The sequence below is a fragment of the Periophthalmus magnuspinnatus genome, unplaced genomic scaffold (assembly GCF_009829125.3).
Source record: "Periophthalmus magnuspinnatus isolate fPerMag1 unplaced genomic scaffold, fPerMag1.2.pri scaffold_138_arrow_ctg1, whole genome shotgun sequence".
NCBI classification, from domain to species: Eukaryota; Metazoa; Chordata; class Actinopteri; order Gobiiformes; family Gobiidae; genus Periophthalmus; species Periophthalmus magnuspinnatus.
In genome coordinates, this window is record NW_022986707.1 from 1 (window position 1) to 12,500 (window position 12,500).

At 40.9% G+C, this 12,500-nt stretch overlaps 1 protein-coding gene and 2 pseudogenes across 1 annotated transcript; 1 reads left to right on the forward strand and 2 right to left on the reverse strand.

The window, feature by feature from the left end:
- Positions 1-3: 3 nt before the first annotated feature.
- On the forward strand, positions 4-1,879 carry LOC117393459 (electrogenic aspartate/glutamate antiporter SLC25A12, mitochondrial-like; the record flags this gene model as incomplete). Its single annotated transcript, XM_033991573.2, is given in 12 exon segments — positions 4-82; positions 158-316; positions 383-435; positions 563-581; positions 584-642; positions 731-871; positions 947-962; positions 965-1,084; positions 1,184-1,342; positions 1,410-1,503; positions 1,570-1,595; positions 1,598-1,879. Coding segments are annotated over 12 exon segments (1,107 nt in total), but the record flags the coding sequence as incomplete, so codon positions are not given.
- A 1,349-nt stretch (positions 1,880-3,228) lies between these two features.
- Positions 3,229-7,450, reverse strand: LOC117393460 (dynein, cytoplasmic 1, intermediate chain 2a-like; annotated as a pseudogene).
- A 1,573-nt stretch (positions 7,451-9,023) lies between these two features.
- Positions 9,024-10,249, reverse strand: LOC117393453 (uncharacterized; annotated as a pseudogene).
- Between the last annotated feature and the right edge of the window lie 2,251 nt (positions 10,250-12,500).

Below are 12,500 nucleotides of genomic sequence, written 5' to 3' on the forward strand. Positions count from 1 at the left end.
GTTCATGGAGATGGTTCAAGGCCTGTATGGCTTCAAGCTGCTGAGTCAGCGTACAGGTTTTTTCTTGGCTCTATTGCTGGAGGTTAGTTGCATCAACAAGTTGCATCTTGCCTTCTTCATCAGGTACATTAAAAGTAGATTAATGTTTTTTTTGTAGCTACGGGAGCAACAGCTGTGTACCCCATTGATTTGGTAAAGACTCGTATGCAGAATCAGAGGTCAACAGGGTCATTTGTTGGAGAGCTGATGTACAAAAACAGCTTCGACTGTGCAAAGAAGGTGCTGCGTTATGAAGGATTCTTTGGCTTCTACAGAGGTAAAATCTATTTAATTGTTTGGGTCTGTGTTTCCTTTACACTCTTACATTGAATTATGTCCACAGGTCTTGTTCCACAGCTTATAGGTGTGGCACCAGAGAAAGCCATCAAACTCACGGTGAGTCATTTTCTCAAAAATATTTAAATCATACATGTGCATGTACATGTTGGATGTGATGCTAGCTGCTGGCATAGCTTGTTCAAAAACAAGATCAAATAAAAATGGGCTTGTTTTTGTTTCTCAGGTAAATGATTTTGTGAGAGACAATTCACAGAAAAGGATGACTCCATTCCTTTATTTGCTGAGATTATGGCTGGAGGATGTGTAAGTGGCATTTCACATATTGATAAAAAACGTAATAGTTGTCTAATGAGCAAACCATATGAATGTTCCCTTCTGTTGTTTGTATTAGGCTGGTGGCTCTCAGGTTATCTTCACCAATCCTCTTGAGATTGTGAAGATTCGCCTGCAGGTGGCAGGAGAGATCACCACTGGTCCACGAGTCAGTGCACTGAGCGTGGTTCGAGATCTTGGATTCTTTGGGTTGTACAAGGTTTGACAATAATGCAATTACCTTTGGATAATTTTTTTTTATAGTTTTGTAACATGTTCCTTGATGTCTTCACAGGGGGCTAAAGCATGTTTTTGAGAGATATTCCTTTTTCAGCCATCTATTTCCCTGTGTATGCACATACCAAGACCTACATGGCAGATGAGCAGGGCAGGCTGGGCCCATTGCAGCTGTTAACATCAGGAGCTATCGCAGGTAACATCAACAGCATCTCAAGTCCAATCTCCCAGTACTTTTCACCATTAAAGTCACAGGGTCTGCTGTGATTTTTATGTAGTTACTTCTGTTTTCCAGGTATCCCTGCTGCCTCTTTGGTAACGCCTGCTGATGTAATCAAGACTCGCCTGCAGGTGGCAGCGCGGGCCGGACAGACGACCTACAATGGTGTTGTGGACTGCTTCTGGAAAATCTTGAAAGAAGAAGGCTTCAGGGCTTTGTGGAAGGGAGCAGGAGGTGAGTTTATTTGCAGTCCATGTCAAAATTAACATATGATATTTTAACATCCACTTTGTCCTTCCAGCTCGCATGTGTCGATCTTCACCGCAGTTTGGTGTGACTCTGGTGACCTATGAACTCCTGCAGAGGTGGTTCTACATTGACTTTGGTGACAGTAAGTACAAAAATTGACATGCCATTTTTTGAGTTGATAAACATTTTCTGATGGCTCCCTCTCTCTGAAGTCGCCCAGCAGGATCTGAGCCTACTCCAAATCTCGGATTTCAGAGCTCCCGCCCATTAACGCGGATCACATTGGAGGGTACCGCCTGGCTGCCGCCACATTTGCAGGAGTGGAGAACAAATTTGGACTCCATCTCCCCAAATTTAAATCCTCTGGTGTAGTCTCTATACATCACTCAGAGCCACCTGCTGCTCCGGCTCAGGGACCATAGCTAGTTTAATATCATAACATTTTCATTTCCTGTTCCCATACCAAGAGATGACGTAACACAAAGAATACGCACAATAAAATACACTCCACAAATGAGGCTTTCAAACACCAGCAGAGCGCGCCCTTGCCTAGGACTCCTCTGGCCCTGTGGTTCCAGCTGCGGAGGAATACAGTGGCTCACAGCTGTGGGTTTTTCTACAAAAGCTAAAGCCTCAAGCTTCCTCTCAAAGTAGCTATGATTTGTATTTTTTTTTTGGGCAGATACTTGTGTGCGTAGGACTTTTTATTGGACAAATATATAAAGTGTATACTATTTCAGATTGGTTAACATGGTGAGTGGAACTTAACTCTTAAGACAGACTGTTCATACTGTAAAACACTGATGCAGCTAAAGAGAGTTACAAAGTGCACTCCAACTGTAACAGCAGCAGAAATGTTGGGCCTTTGATCCTGACCTCCAAGAATCGGTCTTACTGATGTACAGAACATTAAAGTGTTTTCTTGATAAAAGATCAAAAGGAAAATTAGCATATAATAAATTAAATGTATTTCAATTATGTCATTGTATTTTATTGATTAAAATCATGGGTTTGATTTTACAAATGCCTCGAGTTTGTTTAAGTGCCACAATGACATTGTTAGAAAGGGAATACAGTAAAGATGGACAAAGTATTTCAGTAAATATTTTTCAATATTTTTGCAATATCACAATGCTGTGTGGAGGGAATAAAGTTGAAATTACAGTATTTCTGTTAAGTTTGGTTCAAATTGAAATGTGTTGGAAAAAGGCTTACCAAATGGAAAATGGAAATGTAGAGTAAAATTACTTCTGTACTTATTGCCAGCTACTAATTGAGAGTATTGCAAATATTTATTTGACCTGAAACTCGCATGAGATTTCACAAGAAATCAGAACATGTACTCTCAAGTTGTTGAAACAAATTGCAAATCAGTGTAGTGTTAAAAAAAACTACGCAAAACTTGCTTTAATTTCAGGAATCTAGTATCTAAATGTTAAGAGATAAACAAAAAATGTACATAAATAATAAATATCTGGTTAAAATTCATGAAGTTGCACACATACTACTGTGTAGTTCAGAGTAGTAATATACCGCTTCAGTGGTGGTTAACACTGAGGAAATGGTTAAAACAAAAGCAAAACCCTTTGCAATAAAGAAATAAAAGGTGCCAAGTAAAAAGGTTTGCACAAGTAAAAGTTGTCTTTAGCAGAGGAGTGGGTATTCAAGGTCCTGAGGGTCTCAGCATTTAAGCATTACATGGCAAATCCCTTTTCAAAGATTTTACTTACCAAATACAATTCTACAAGTTCAATAATTGAGCCATTTACAGTTTAAGTCTAATCTCTAGAGACACATTCAAATGTTTTCTAACTTGTATCCCTGCACTTCTCAGGCCAGGTGGAAATGGGTAAAAAGCAGAATATCAGAGTAAGGTCCTCTTAGTCAGTGTGCAGTGTGCTTAGTGTTGAGTGTACTATACAGAGCTGATAATTTGTAGGTGCGTAACATTAGGCATTGGCCAGCTCCTCTGCTTCATCTCGATTCTCGTTGATCTCTGCTAGTGTTCTGACAAACCGGGTCCACTCATCAGCTTTAGGCACACAAATTTGCTACAAGAACAAAATTTAGTGTCAATCTTTTAATCAAAGTTTGACATTTTTTTTAACTCAACCAAAACTCTTACCTCTCCAACATCATAAACCTGCACCCTCCCTTCAGAATCTCCAGTAGCTATTTCTTTTCCTGAATGAGCCCATCTGACACGATTGAGAGCGGGAGCCCCCTCTACAGACACACTCGCAGTAGGGACCTGAAAAGAAATAATGTATTTACAGCATTTAAACTAATCAAAAAGAGCATAAAATTTAATAAGTATTTGAGCATACTTCAGTATCATTGTTCAAGTTCCAAAGGTCCAGGCGTCCGGACAAGTCCACACAAGCGAACAGCGCAGGGTGAGTTGGTGACCACATGGCATCATACACATAATCGCAGCTGTCCTCGAATGAGTACAGTGGCCGCGTGCTCTACAGTAAAACAAGTGTAAAGAGTTATACTGCTGCAACATAGACAAAGGGTTGAATGTGGCCATGCGGAAGGCACCTTGGTACTCCACAATTTCACAGTCCAGTCAAATGACGAGGATATGAAGAGATGGGAGAAATCCACTGGCCCAGCAGCACTGTGACAGCTCAGGCCTGTCACAGGACCATGGTGGCCCTCAAACACCTCAGTAATGCCCGCCTTACTGTAGATCAAAATCATAATTAAAACATTTATGAAGACTGTTTAAATGGGACATAATATGTAAAAATGTTATATGCTTTTAACCATATAATAACCATAATCATATTTTTTGTTTTAATAATAATGGAAAACCTAGTGGCTGCTAAGTTGAAATGTCACTATGAGGTTCAGTTCGGCTGTTCGGCTAATTCTAATTAGTAAGGTTTTTATGGTTTAAAATGAACAGAAATGAAAATAATGATTAACATTTCTTATAGTTTACTACTAAATACATATGTCCCTTTTTGAATGAATTAAAAGAGCAGTTCTCTCACCTCCCATGGCGACAGGCAGTGTAGACAGAGCATCTTCACTTCCCACCACAAAATTGTTGACATCTCCCAGAGGAAAAGCCATTGATGTGACAGCCACAGCTTTGCTCTGTTTGAACACCAGTTCTAAACTGTCCTGTAGATTATAACACCAACACCCACAACACAATAATTAAGACTGACCAATCATTCTGACTAATGTGAGTAGACTGGGATCAACCATACGGCACCTGTGGCTGGGAGAGCATGTCCAGGCTCCAGGAGCACATCTTGCCGTCGGTGGAAATACTGATCAGATTGTTTGCATTCTGTGTGCCCACGACATTCACACAGTACACTGGGTGCTGCATAAGAGCAAGCATGTTGAGAAGTGCATGATGATATAAAGGATAGATTAAATGAAGTTAGAAGAGAGTGAGTGCTTACAGTGTGTGCAGCTGCAGACAAGGGAGTCCCTCTGCACTGGTGTACGTTTGTTGCTCCGATTGTCCCATAAAACTATCTGTCCTGAATATGTTCCACCCACTACCAGGTTGGGATGAAACTTGGCAAAACCAGCTGACATAACTTCAGACTTTAGGCAAAAAGGATAAAGATAACAACTTTTATTACAGAATGAAACATAACTTTTGGTAGAATGTAAAATTGGTAAATGGGCTCACCTGGCAATGGAAGATGTACTCAGGTGTCCCCTTTTTGTATTTCATATTCCAGACCAGAGCCACCCCATCAGGCTCATGAGGGGCATCTTCGTTGTTGTTATATGAGGCCACTAGCAGCTCGGATACTAAACAAAATATACTTTGATTGTAGATAACTACGTTTTAAGGAAAAATAGAATGTGGCTAGCTTTACCTGTGGGGACCAGTCTAGACAGGTTACCACTCTGTTCTTAGTCCAGCGCTCATCTGCAAACTCTCTGGTCACAACAAGCTTTGCCCCAGCTTGCAACTCCCTGTACAAAACATGCCAATTAAGGTTGTCTATCTCTTTACTTTTGCCATTTTAAAGTAGTTTCTCACCCCTCCTTATCGTCCAAGTCCCTCCCACTGTAGTCGAAGCAAACGTCAACCTGCTCAGCTAAAGCTCTCTCCACAATTCTGCTGCCGCGCTCAAAAAATGACACAAACTCCTCTGAGTGCAAGACCTGGAGCTTCTCCTCCTCAGTCCAGCTCTTTGGGTGTATCTGTGCACAAAACCTTGTCTAAAGGTGACCTATTTAACTTTTGGTGGGGGCGTGTCACCTGCATATTTAAAATGAGATGTTATTGCTTCTCCTGCAATCAGAATCTATCCAGCATGTATTCAGTTCTTCACAGATCTGACCTTGTGGTAGTGTGAAACATTCCTGGTGAAGCAATAACTTCCATGGAAACAAGCAGGTGGCAAACCCTCCACCAGAAAAGTTACACAGTGTATCTTTAATTAATTAAACCTAAAGTATTTGAAGATGTTGTCATATTTTACCTTCTTCTTGGTGGTCTCCTTGGTCACCTTTCTCCTCTTGATTATCCTCTGATGGAGGAGGAGCCGTTATCTCCTCTTCTTCATCATCTTCTGCAGTGTACAAATACACAAAGTAATCAATTTTTATTTATTAATTATAATGTTTGTTGTCAGTTATAACTGACTTTACCTGCTTTTTGATCAGTATGGGCTTCGGTGGGGGTCTGAGTCTCTTTAGAGTAGGACACCAGTTCTTTAGGAGCGAAGTCCACTTGGGTTACTTTAGACATACCCAGCCTCAGTGCTCCACGTCTATACAGTAAATACAAATTATGTGTTGAAAAGTGGCATTTAATTAAGAATTACTATAGACAGAAATGTACAGATAAAAATGCAGATACAAAATTCACACCTGACAACACTTAAGACAATATAAAGGTGAAATCACATAAACTGAATAAAGCTGGAAGACACATCATAGGGAGAGAGAAGGAGCAGTACCAATCAGCTCAGAATCGGAGTGCAGCTGCAGAGTGGAGGGGTCAGGATCCCAGTGCAAAGTCCTTACACAGCCAAGCCACCAGGTGATATTAGTAAGATATTGTCAACAGGAAAAGAACAAGCAAAAGGGCGCAAGAAATGGGAATGGAAGATGGGTGCGTTGAACAAAAGACAATATGCAAATAAAAAAAAGATAAAGAGGACAGAGAGAAAGAAAGAACGGAGTGTGTGTTAATTAACAAACCAGGTCAGATCTCTTTACTCATATTATTAGTTATTACACATGTTATAAATACGCTACATGCAAGTAACTACAAGCATACATTACTGACCTTGGTCCTGCATTGCCATCCCCAGAGTCCTGGCTTCCTGCGTCGCTGCCCACTGATTTGTTGGAGGGAGACATGGGGGCGGGGACTAGGTAGTGAAACAGACATGTATCCTCTGTTACTACCCGCAGGGGCTGAGCTGTCAGTGTGTGTTTGATGAAAAGTCCGGTGAATGAAGGAGGAGGGAGACATTTGTTTGTGTGTGTGTTGTAGTGTGTGTAGGGTGTGTGTGTGTGCGCGCGTGTGTGTATATGTGTGTGTAAGTGAGCATGCAGTAAGTGGGGCAGGACACACAAGGGGACACAAAGGGGAAGAGAAGAGAGAACGAAAATAAATGGCAGGCAGGTTTAGGAGTCATGCGATCAAACTGTTAAAATGTGAACAGACAGGGGAATAAACACTGCGAAACAGTTATGGGAAAACACTGCAAATCAATGAAGCAAACATCAAGGAATGATGGGAGTGAATAAGTGAGCTGACACCATGCAAAGTGGTGTGTTTTATAGTTTTACCATGTGGTATGTCAGGAGTGATGCCAACACTCTGCAGCAAAGCCTCCGCCTCTCTCCTTTTCCTCTCAAGATCCTGAGTCTTCATGACCGGATGCCTCTCCCCCACGCTTTGAATCCACCTGTGTCATATAGACCAAACAAAGTTAACTAAGCATTATAATTCCTTGGTATAGGCTAATGTCGATAAAATCGTACATCTTTCTTTTTCTTTTCCTCTTCTTTTCTCTTCTTCTCCTCTCGAATCTGTGCAATCCGTTGTTTCTTTCTCTCAAGTTCAGCCTTCAACTCACTCTTGTCAGACATTCTGTTAAAAAGTGAGATTAGAGCCTAAAGTTAAAATTTACATTTTCAGTTACTACTCTGCAACAATTCATGAAGAAGACTGGTTCACTAATTGCCCAGAGCGTATCACACTGTATCACACTGTAGACATGTGAACACCAACCAGCTGTGTATAACAATGTCTCCATTATATTTATGTAATAAGACACAGAAACAACTTTGTAATGTGGATAGTAATATAAACCGAGTATATTTGAAAACTGACTAAATTAAAACATACATTTATGTAGCTCACATTTGGATTTTATTAAATTACTGTTTATGGGAATAAAGTTTAGTCCAGTCAATTCAAGAGTAAACTCCTGTGTAATAAAGTTGCATTACACCCATATTATTACTACAGAGACACTGGACCAGAGCACACTGTGTGTCACAGACAGAGACACTGGACCAGAGCACACTGTGTGTCACAGAGACACTGAACCAGAGCACACTGTGTGTCACAGAGACACTGAACCAGAGCACACTGTGTGTCAGAGACACTGAACCAGAGCACACTGTGTGTCACAGAGACACTGGACCAGAGCACACTGTGTGTCACAGACAGAGACACTGGACCAGAGCACACTGTGTGTCACAGAGACACTGGACCAGAGTACACTGTGTGTCAGAGACACTGGACCAGAGCACACTGTGTGTCACAGACAGAGACACTGGACCAGAGCACACTGTGTGTCACAGACAGAGACACTGGACCAGAGCACACTGTGTGTCAGCATCCACAGCTCTGACAACATTAATAAACACATAATTACAGATTTAACATGGCTTCGTTTGATTTATTACAATTACTAACTACTCCTACATTAACTTCGAACAATAATATGATCCTTAGTGCGCTCAAAGTATGAGTTTATTGTCTGTGTGGAGTTAGCTGCTTAGCGGCTAATCTCCATGGCAGCGCCCAGGCCCAGTCCCGCTACAATGAAGAATAAAACATCGACACAATAAAACGCCTCTTTTTCACGCGGGATTCGGGTTTTAACAACACGTTGCAAAGCTACATAGGCATAAAACAAATACCTGGCGTAGATGTCAATACAAGAGGAAATATCTGGAGCTAATCCAGTTTGTAGTGTGCAGAGGAGTGATGTGATGGAAACTGATGATGCTGGAAGACAAGCGCTCTTCCTCTGCGTTTGGACGGTCACCATTGGTGCAGTTTTTGCGCCATCTACAGTTCTCTACAACCCGCGGTCTTATCGTTCTTTAAAAGCCCCTCCATAATACTCTACATTAAAGCGGTACTTTTTTCCTTCCTTTTTCTTGGTTAGCCTATAACCACAGACATTGACAGGTATTAAAAACAAATCTTTTAGCCTAGTAAAAAAAAAAAAAAAAAAAATCTTTATTATAAATGTTTAAAAACTAGGCTATGCACCATACAGTCTGTGCTATACACAGAAAAGTGACACAGACACACATTTAATATGATTTTATTTCTGGTTGTGGCAGTGGCTGTATCTACATAGATACACTATACCAAATGAACACAGGCAGGGTTTGGTGCTGATTATTAATATCATACTTATTGACGTTACTCCTCTGGCTCAGCTGCTGGCATGGAATAGGCAAAAGGGTCATAAAGATCACGTTTGAAATCATACGGGTCAAAGTGGGGGTAGAGTGTTTTCCTCTGTGGCTGGTGCTGGGGGTGCAGTCTCCTCTGCTTTCACCTCCTCCTCTTTGACCACCTCAACAGGCACCACTGGAGAAGCTTGAGCCTCAGGTGGGACTGCCTCTACAATAGCCCGTGGAGGGTGGTCAATGAGGCAGTCAGGGTCCCAGTATGGATCGCAGTCGTACTCCATACCTTTGATGCTGACAGCAGGAGGCGGGGGAGGAGGAGGGGCAGATTTTTTAGGAGCAGCGGGAGGAGCAGATTTTTGGACTGGAGCTGCAGCTTTCATCTCCTCCTCTGTCTTGGGACGGCAGGCTGTGTTAGAGCGGGGGTCACAAAGCACAGGGACAGCACCCGTCGGCAGGTACACTATCTGAGGTTTGCATAAAGGGTCCTTGGGGTTGCACAGGTAAATCCTCTGAGCATTGGCCAGAGGGTCCGGTGTGGGAGCTGGAGTGGTGGGAGGTGGAGGAGGCTGGGTGGTCGTGGTGGGTGCTGCAGTGGTGGTGAGCACACCCATGGCATTCTGGTAACTGGATGCATCTGGACCATAATTGTGCTCCAAGTAACGCATTTGTTGGTACAGCATCCTGAGCCGGTCTATCTCATAGATCTGAGGAGGAATTCACACAAGCACAACAGTAAGTGCCAGTGAAATAAGGACATACCTTTAAGTGTGATTAATGTCTCACCCCTTCATGATGTCCAATGCTGCTGTAGAAACGGTAGTAGGATTGAAAGTTTGGATCGCACGGTACCACCTAGGATCAACATTCCTCTTGGGTCGTGAATTTGTTAAGAAATCATGTGCTTGAGCAGAGCCAATGCTAAATGGAGTATCTAATAATGAAATAAATGCAATACAATAATCCAGAAAAACAATAAGACTAATATGTGCATAGAAAATATTGAAACAATAGGAGAAGTACATACCTGCGGATTTTTTCATTTTCACCACTGGAGATGCACTTAACAAAGCTGCAAAAACGATGCAAGCATAAATGGAATAATATGATTTGTTAAAATGTTCACAATAACATATGAGTTAATCAAGAAAACAAACCTGGTATAGCAAGTACACAGCTTAACGCTCTCATCAGAAACTCCTGGGATCTCATCTTGACCATCTGCATTTAACATAAAGTCAATATAAAGTGAATGTTAATCATATTCTAACCAAAAGACAAACACTGCAACACTTCATAAAAATGTACAAAGTTAAATTACACCATTATCGGTCAACTACAGTAAAATAAGAGAAAATGATAATCTCACCTTGCACACCCCCTTTCTTGGTCTAAAGAGTTGTAGTGCACAGAACAGTTCATAAATAGTGCAGTTATCAGAGCGTCTTTCCCATTGGTTGCTGAACTGAAAGCATGGCTGACTCCTCCTCTAACATGTTCTGGACTGACGTGGACGAGCTCATTAGACCCATGGACATGGGGCCGCTATAAAGGTGCACTTCAAACAAAATGTCACTCCTTGTAAAGCAGCAGGAAACACTTCTGTGACAGCAGGCCACTGTTTTGGCTGTGCGGCCAGACCGGTTTAAACCTTATTGGATTATATAGTAACAGATTATGTTACTATATAATCCAATAAAGACGATCTTTTACTTCAAGAAACAGTAATGTGTTGATTTTACTCCAAATCAAAACACTAAAATAGCATCAGTGACATTGGTACTGGTACAGTAGACATACTTGACTAAACATGTCTGGAAGTTAAAATTAGCCCTCTGTCCTAAAACAGCTGGAAATGTCCTTTAACTACTCCTGGATGCACAAAAAATTGAGGGGAAGACTCCTCTGTTACCTGCTGTTAGAAGCTCCCTGAAATATGCAGGAATTATGGACCAGCTTGTTCAAACAATGTTAGTCGTGTCAAGGTGACAAAGCCTGGGATCTGTGATTAAACTGAACAATGCATACATTATGTTTTTGTTTAATTAAACCTCTGTAGCCAAGATTATAGAAAAATATAAAGAATGGTTGATGTATAGTTACACCTTAGTTTGCATAGGTCTATGAAATACCCACAAAATATACTTTTTTGATGATTGGGCCCTGTCTAGTATGTCAGCAGGTAAGTCTTCGATCAAAGACTACACACAGGAGACAAGGAGTCTGCAGGCTGCAGCCAGGTGGCTAATGATCAGCATCATGTGTTTCTGCTCTTTCAACATGACAAAATACAAGGCTAAGGGTATCTTTTACTACCAACAGGTTCAGAAAAGAAAATCCCCGTAGTCTTTGCATATTTGGGTGAAATACATAGTTTTAAACTGTTCAAACTGGCATTTGGATTAAAACACACCTAGACCAAACATTTCAATGTAAGGGGAATACTGTAATGAGCCTAATGCATTTGAATAGTTTTACAGCAAAGTATTAATCTATGCTACTTTCAGGGCCTCAACAATAGTTTGTGAGCCATTTTTCAGATCTCTGTGACGTTGCATAAAATCCTGGAAGACTCTAGGACACACTCTAGGACACACCGGATTCACAAGTGAATATTTATGCACACTCACATGTTATATTTCCAGACTTTGTGAGGACATTTTCTTGGAGACTGATCTTATAACCTTAACCATAATAATTAAATGCGTAACCTTAACCTAAACCTGAAATCTTATTAAACCATGTTGTTGAGATTTACATCATGGGGACCCAATTTTGGTCCCCACAGCAGTGTGTATAGATTTCAGTCCCCCCCCCCCCCCCCCCACACACACACACACACACACACACACACGAGGAGCCTAACCTAAGGAACTATATTTACCGTGGCACCTAAGAAAAGATCTGGCCTTATGGGTATATATATATATCAGATCTAAACCCGGTCTATAAAAGGACTATTTAAGGTCTTAACTACAGCTATACATGCTAGAAACAAACTCAAAGTATCATCAAGTGTGAAATTGTTTTGTTTAAGTAGTAAGTAATTTAAGTAAGAATAAGTAATAATAAATCGAGGATTAAGATTGAATTTATTTTCCTGCATCTGTAACTTTCCCATTGAATTTCCTTATAGGCTTTCTTTGGACAAACTAATGTGAATTGGAATGGCACTGAATTACTAACGCAACTGTTTAGTGTTTTCGTCAATTAAAAACAAACTTTTGCTATAATCCTCATTAAAATGAGCATTCTTAAATTACGACTTTAATGTCGAAATGTTACGACTTTATTCTCGTAGCGCCCGCATTTTTTTTTTTTTTTTTAAGTGACCCTTATACTCCGTCGTAGTATTCTATGTCTCACACAAATATTTATGAGATACATAGTTCTACATGTATAGCACCGTTTATTCACTCACAAAATCCCGTCCTTGGCTGTTTTCTGCTGAGCTTCTGGAAAACGGGACCAAACGCGGCCGTGTGTA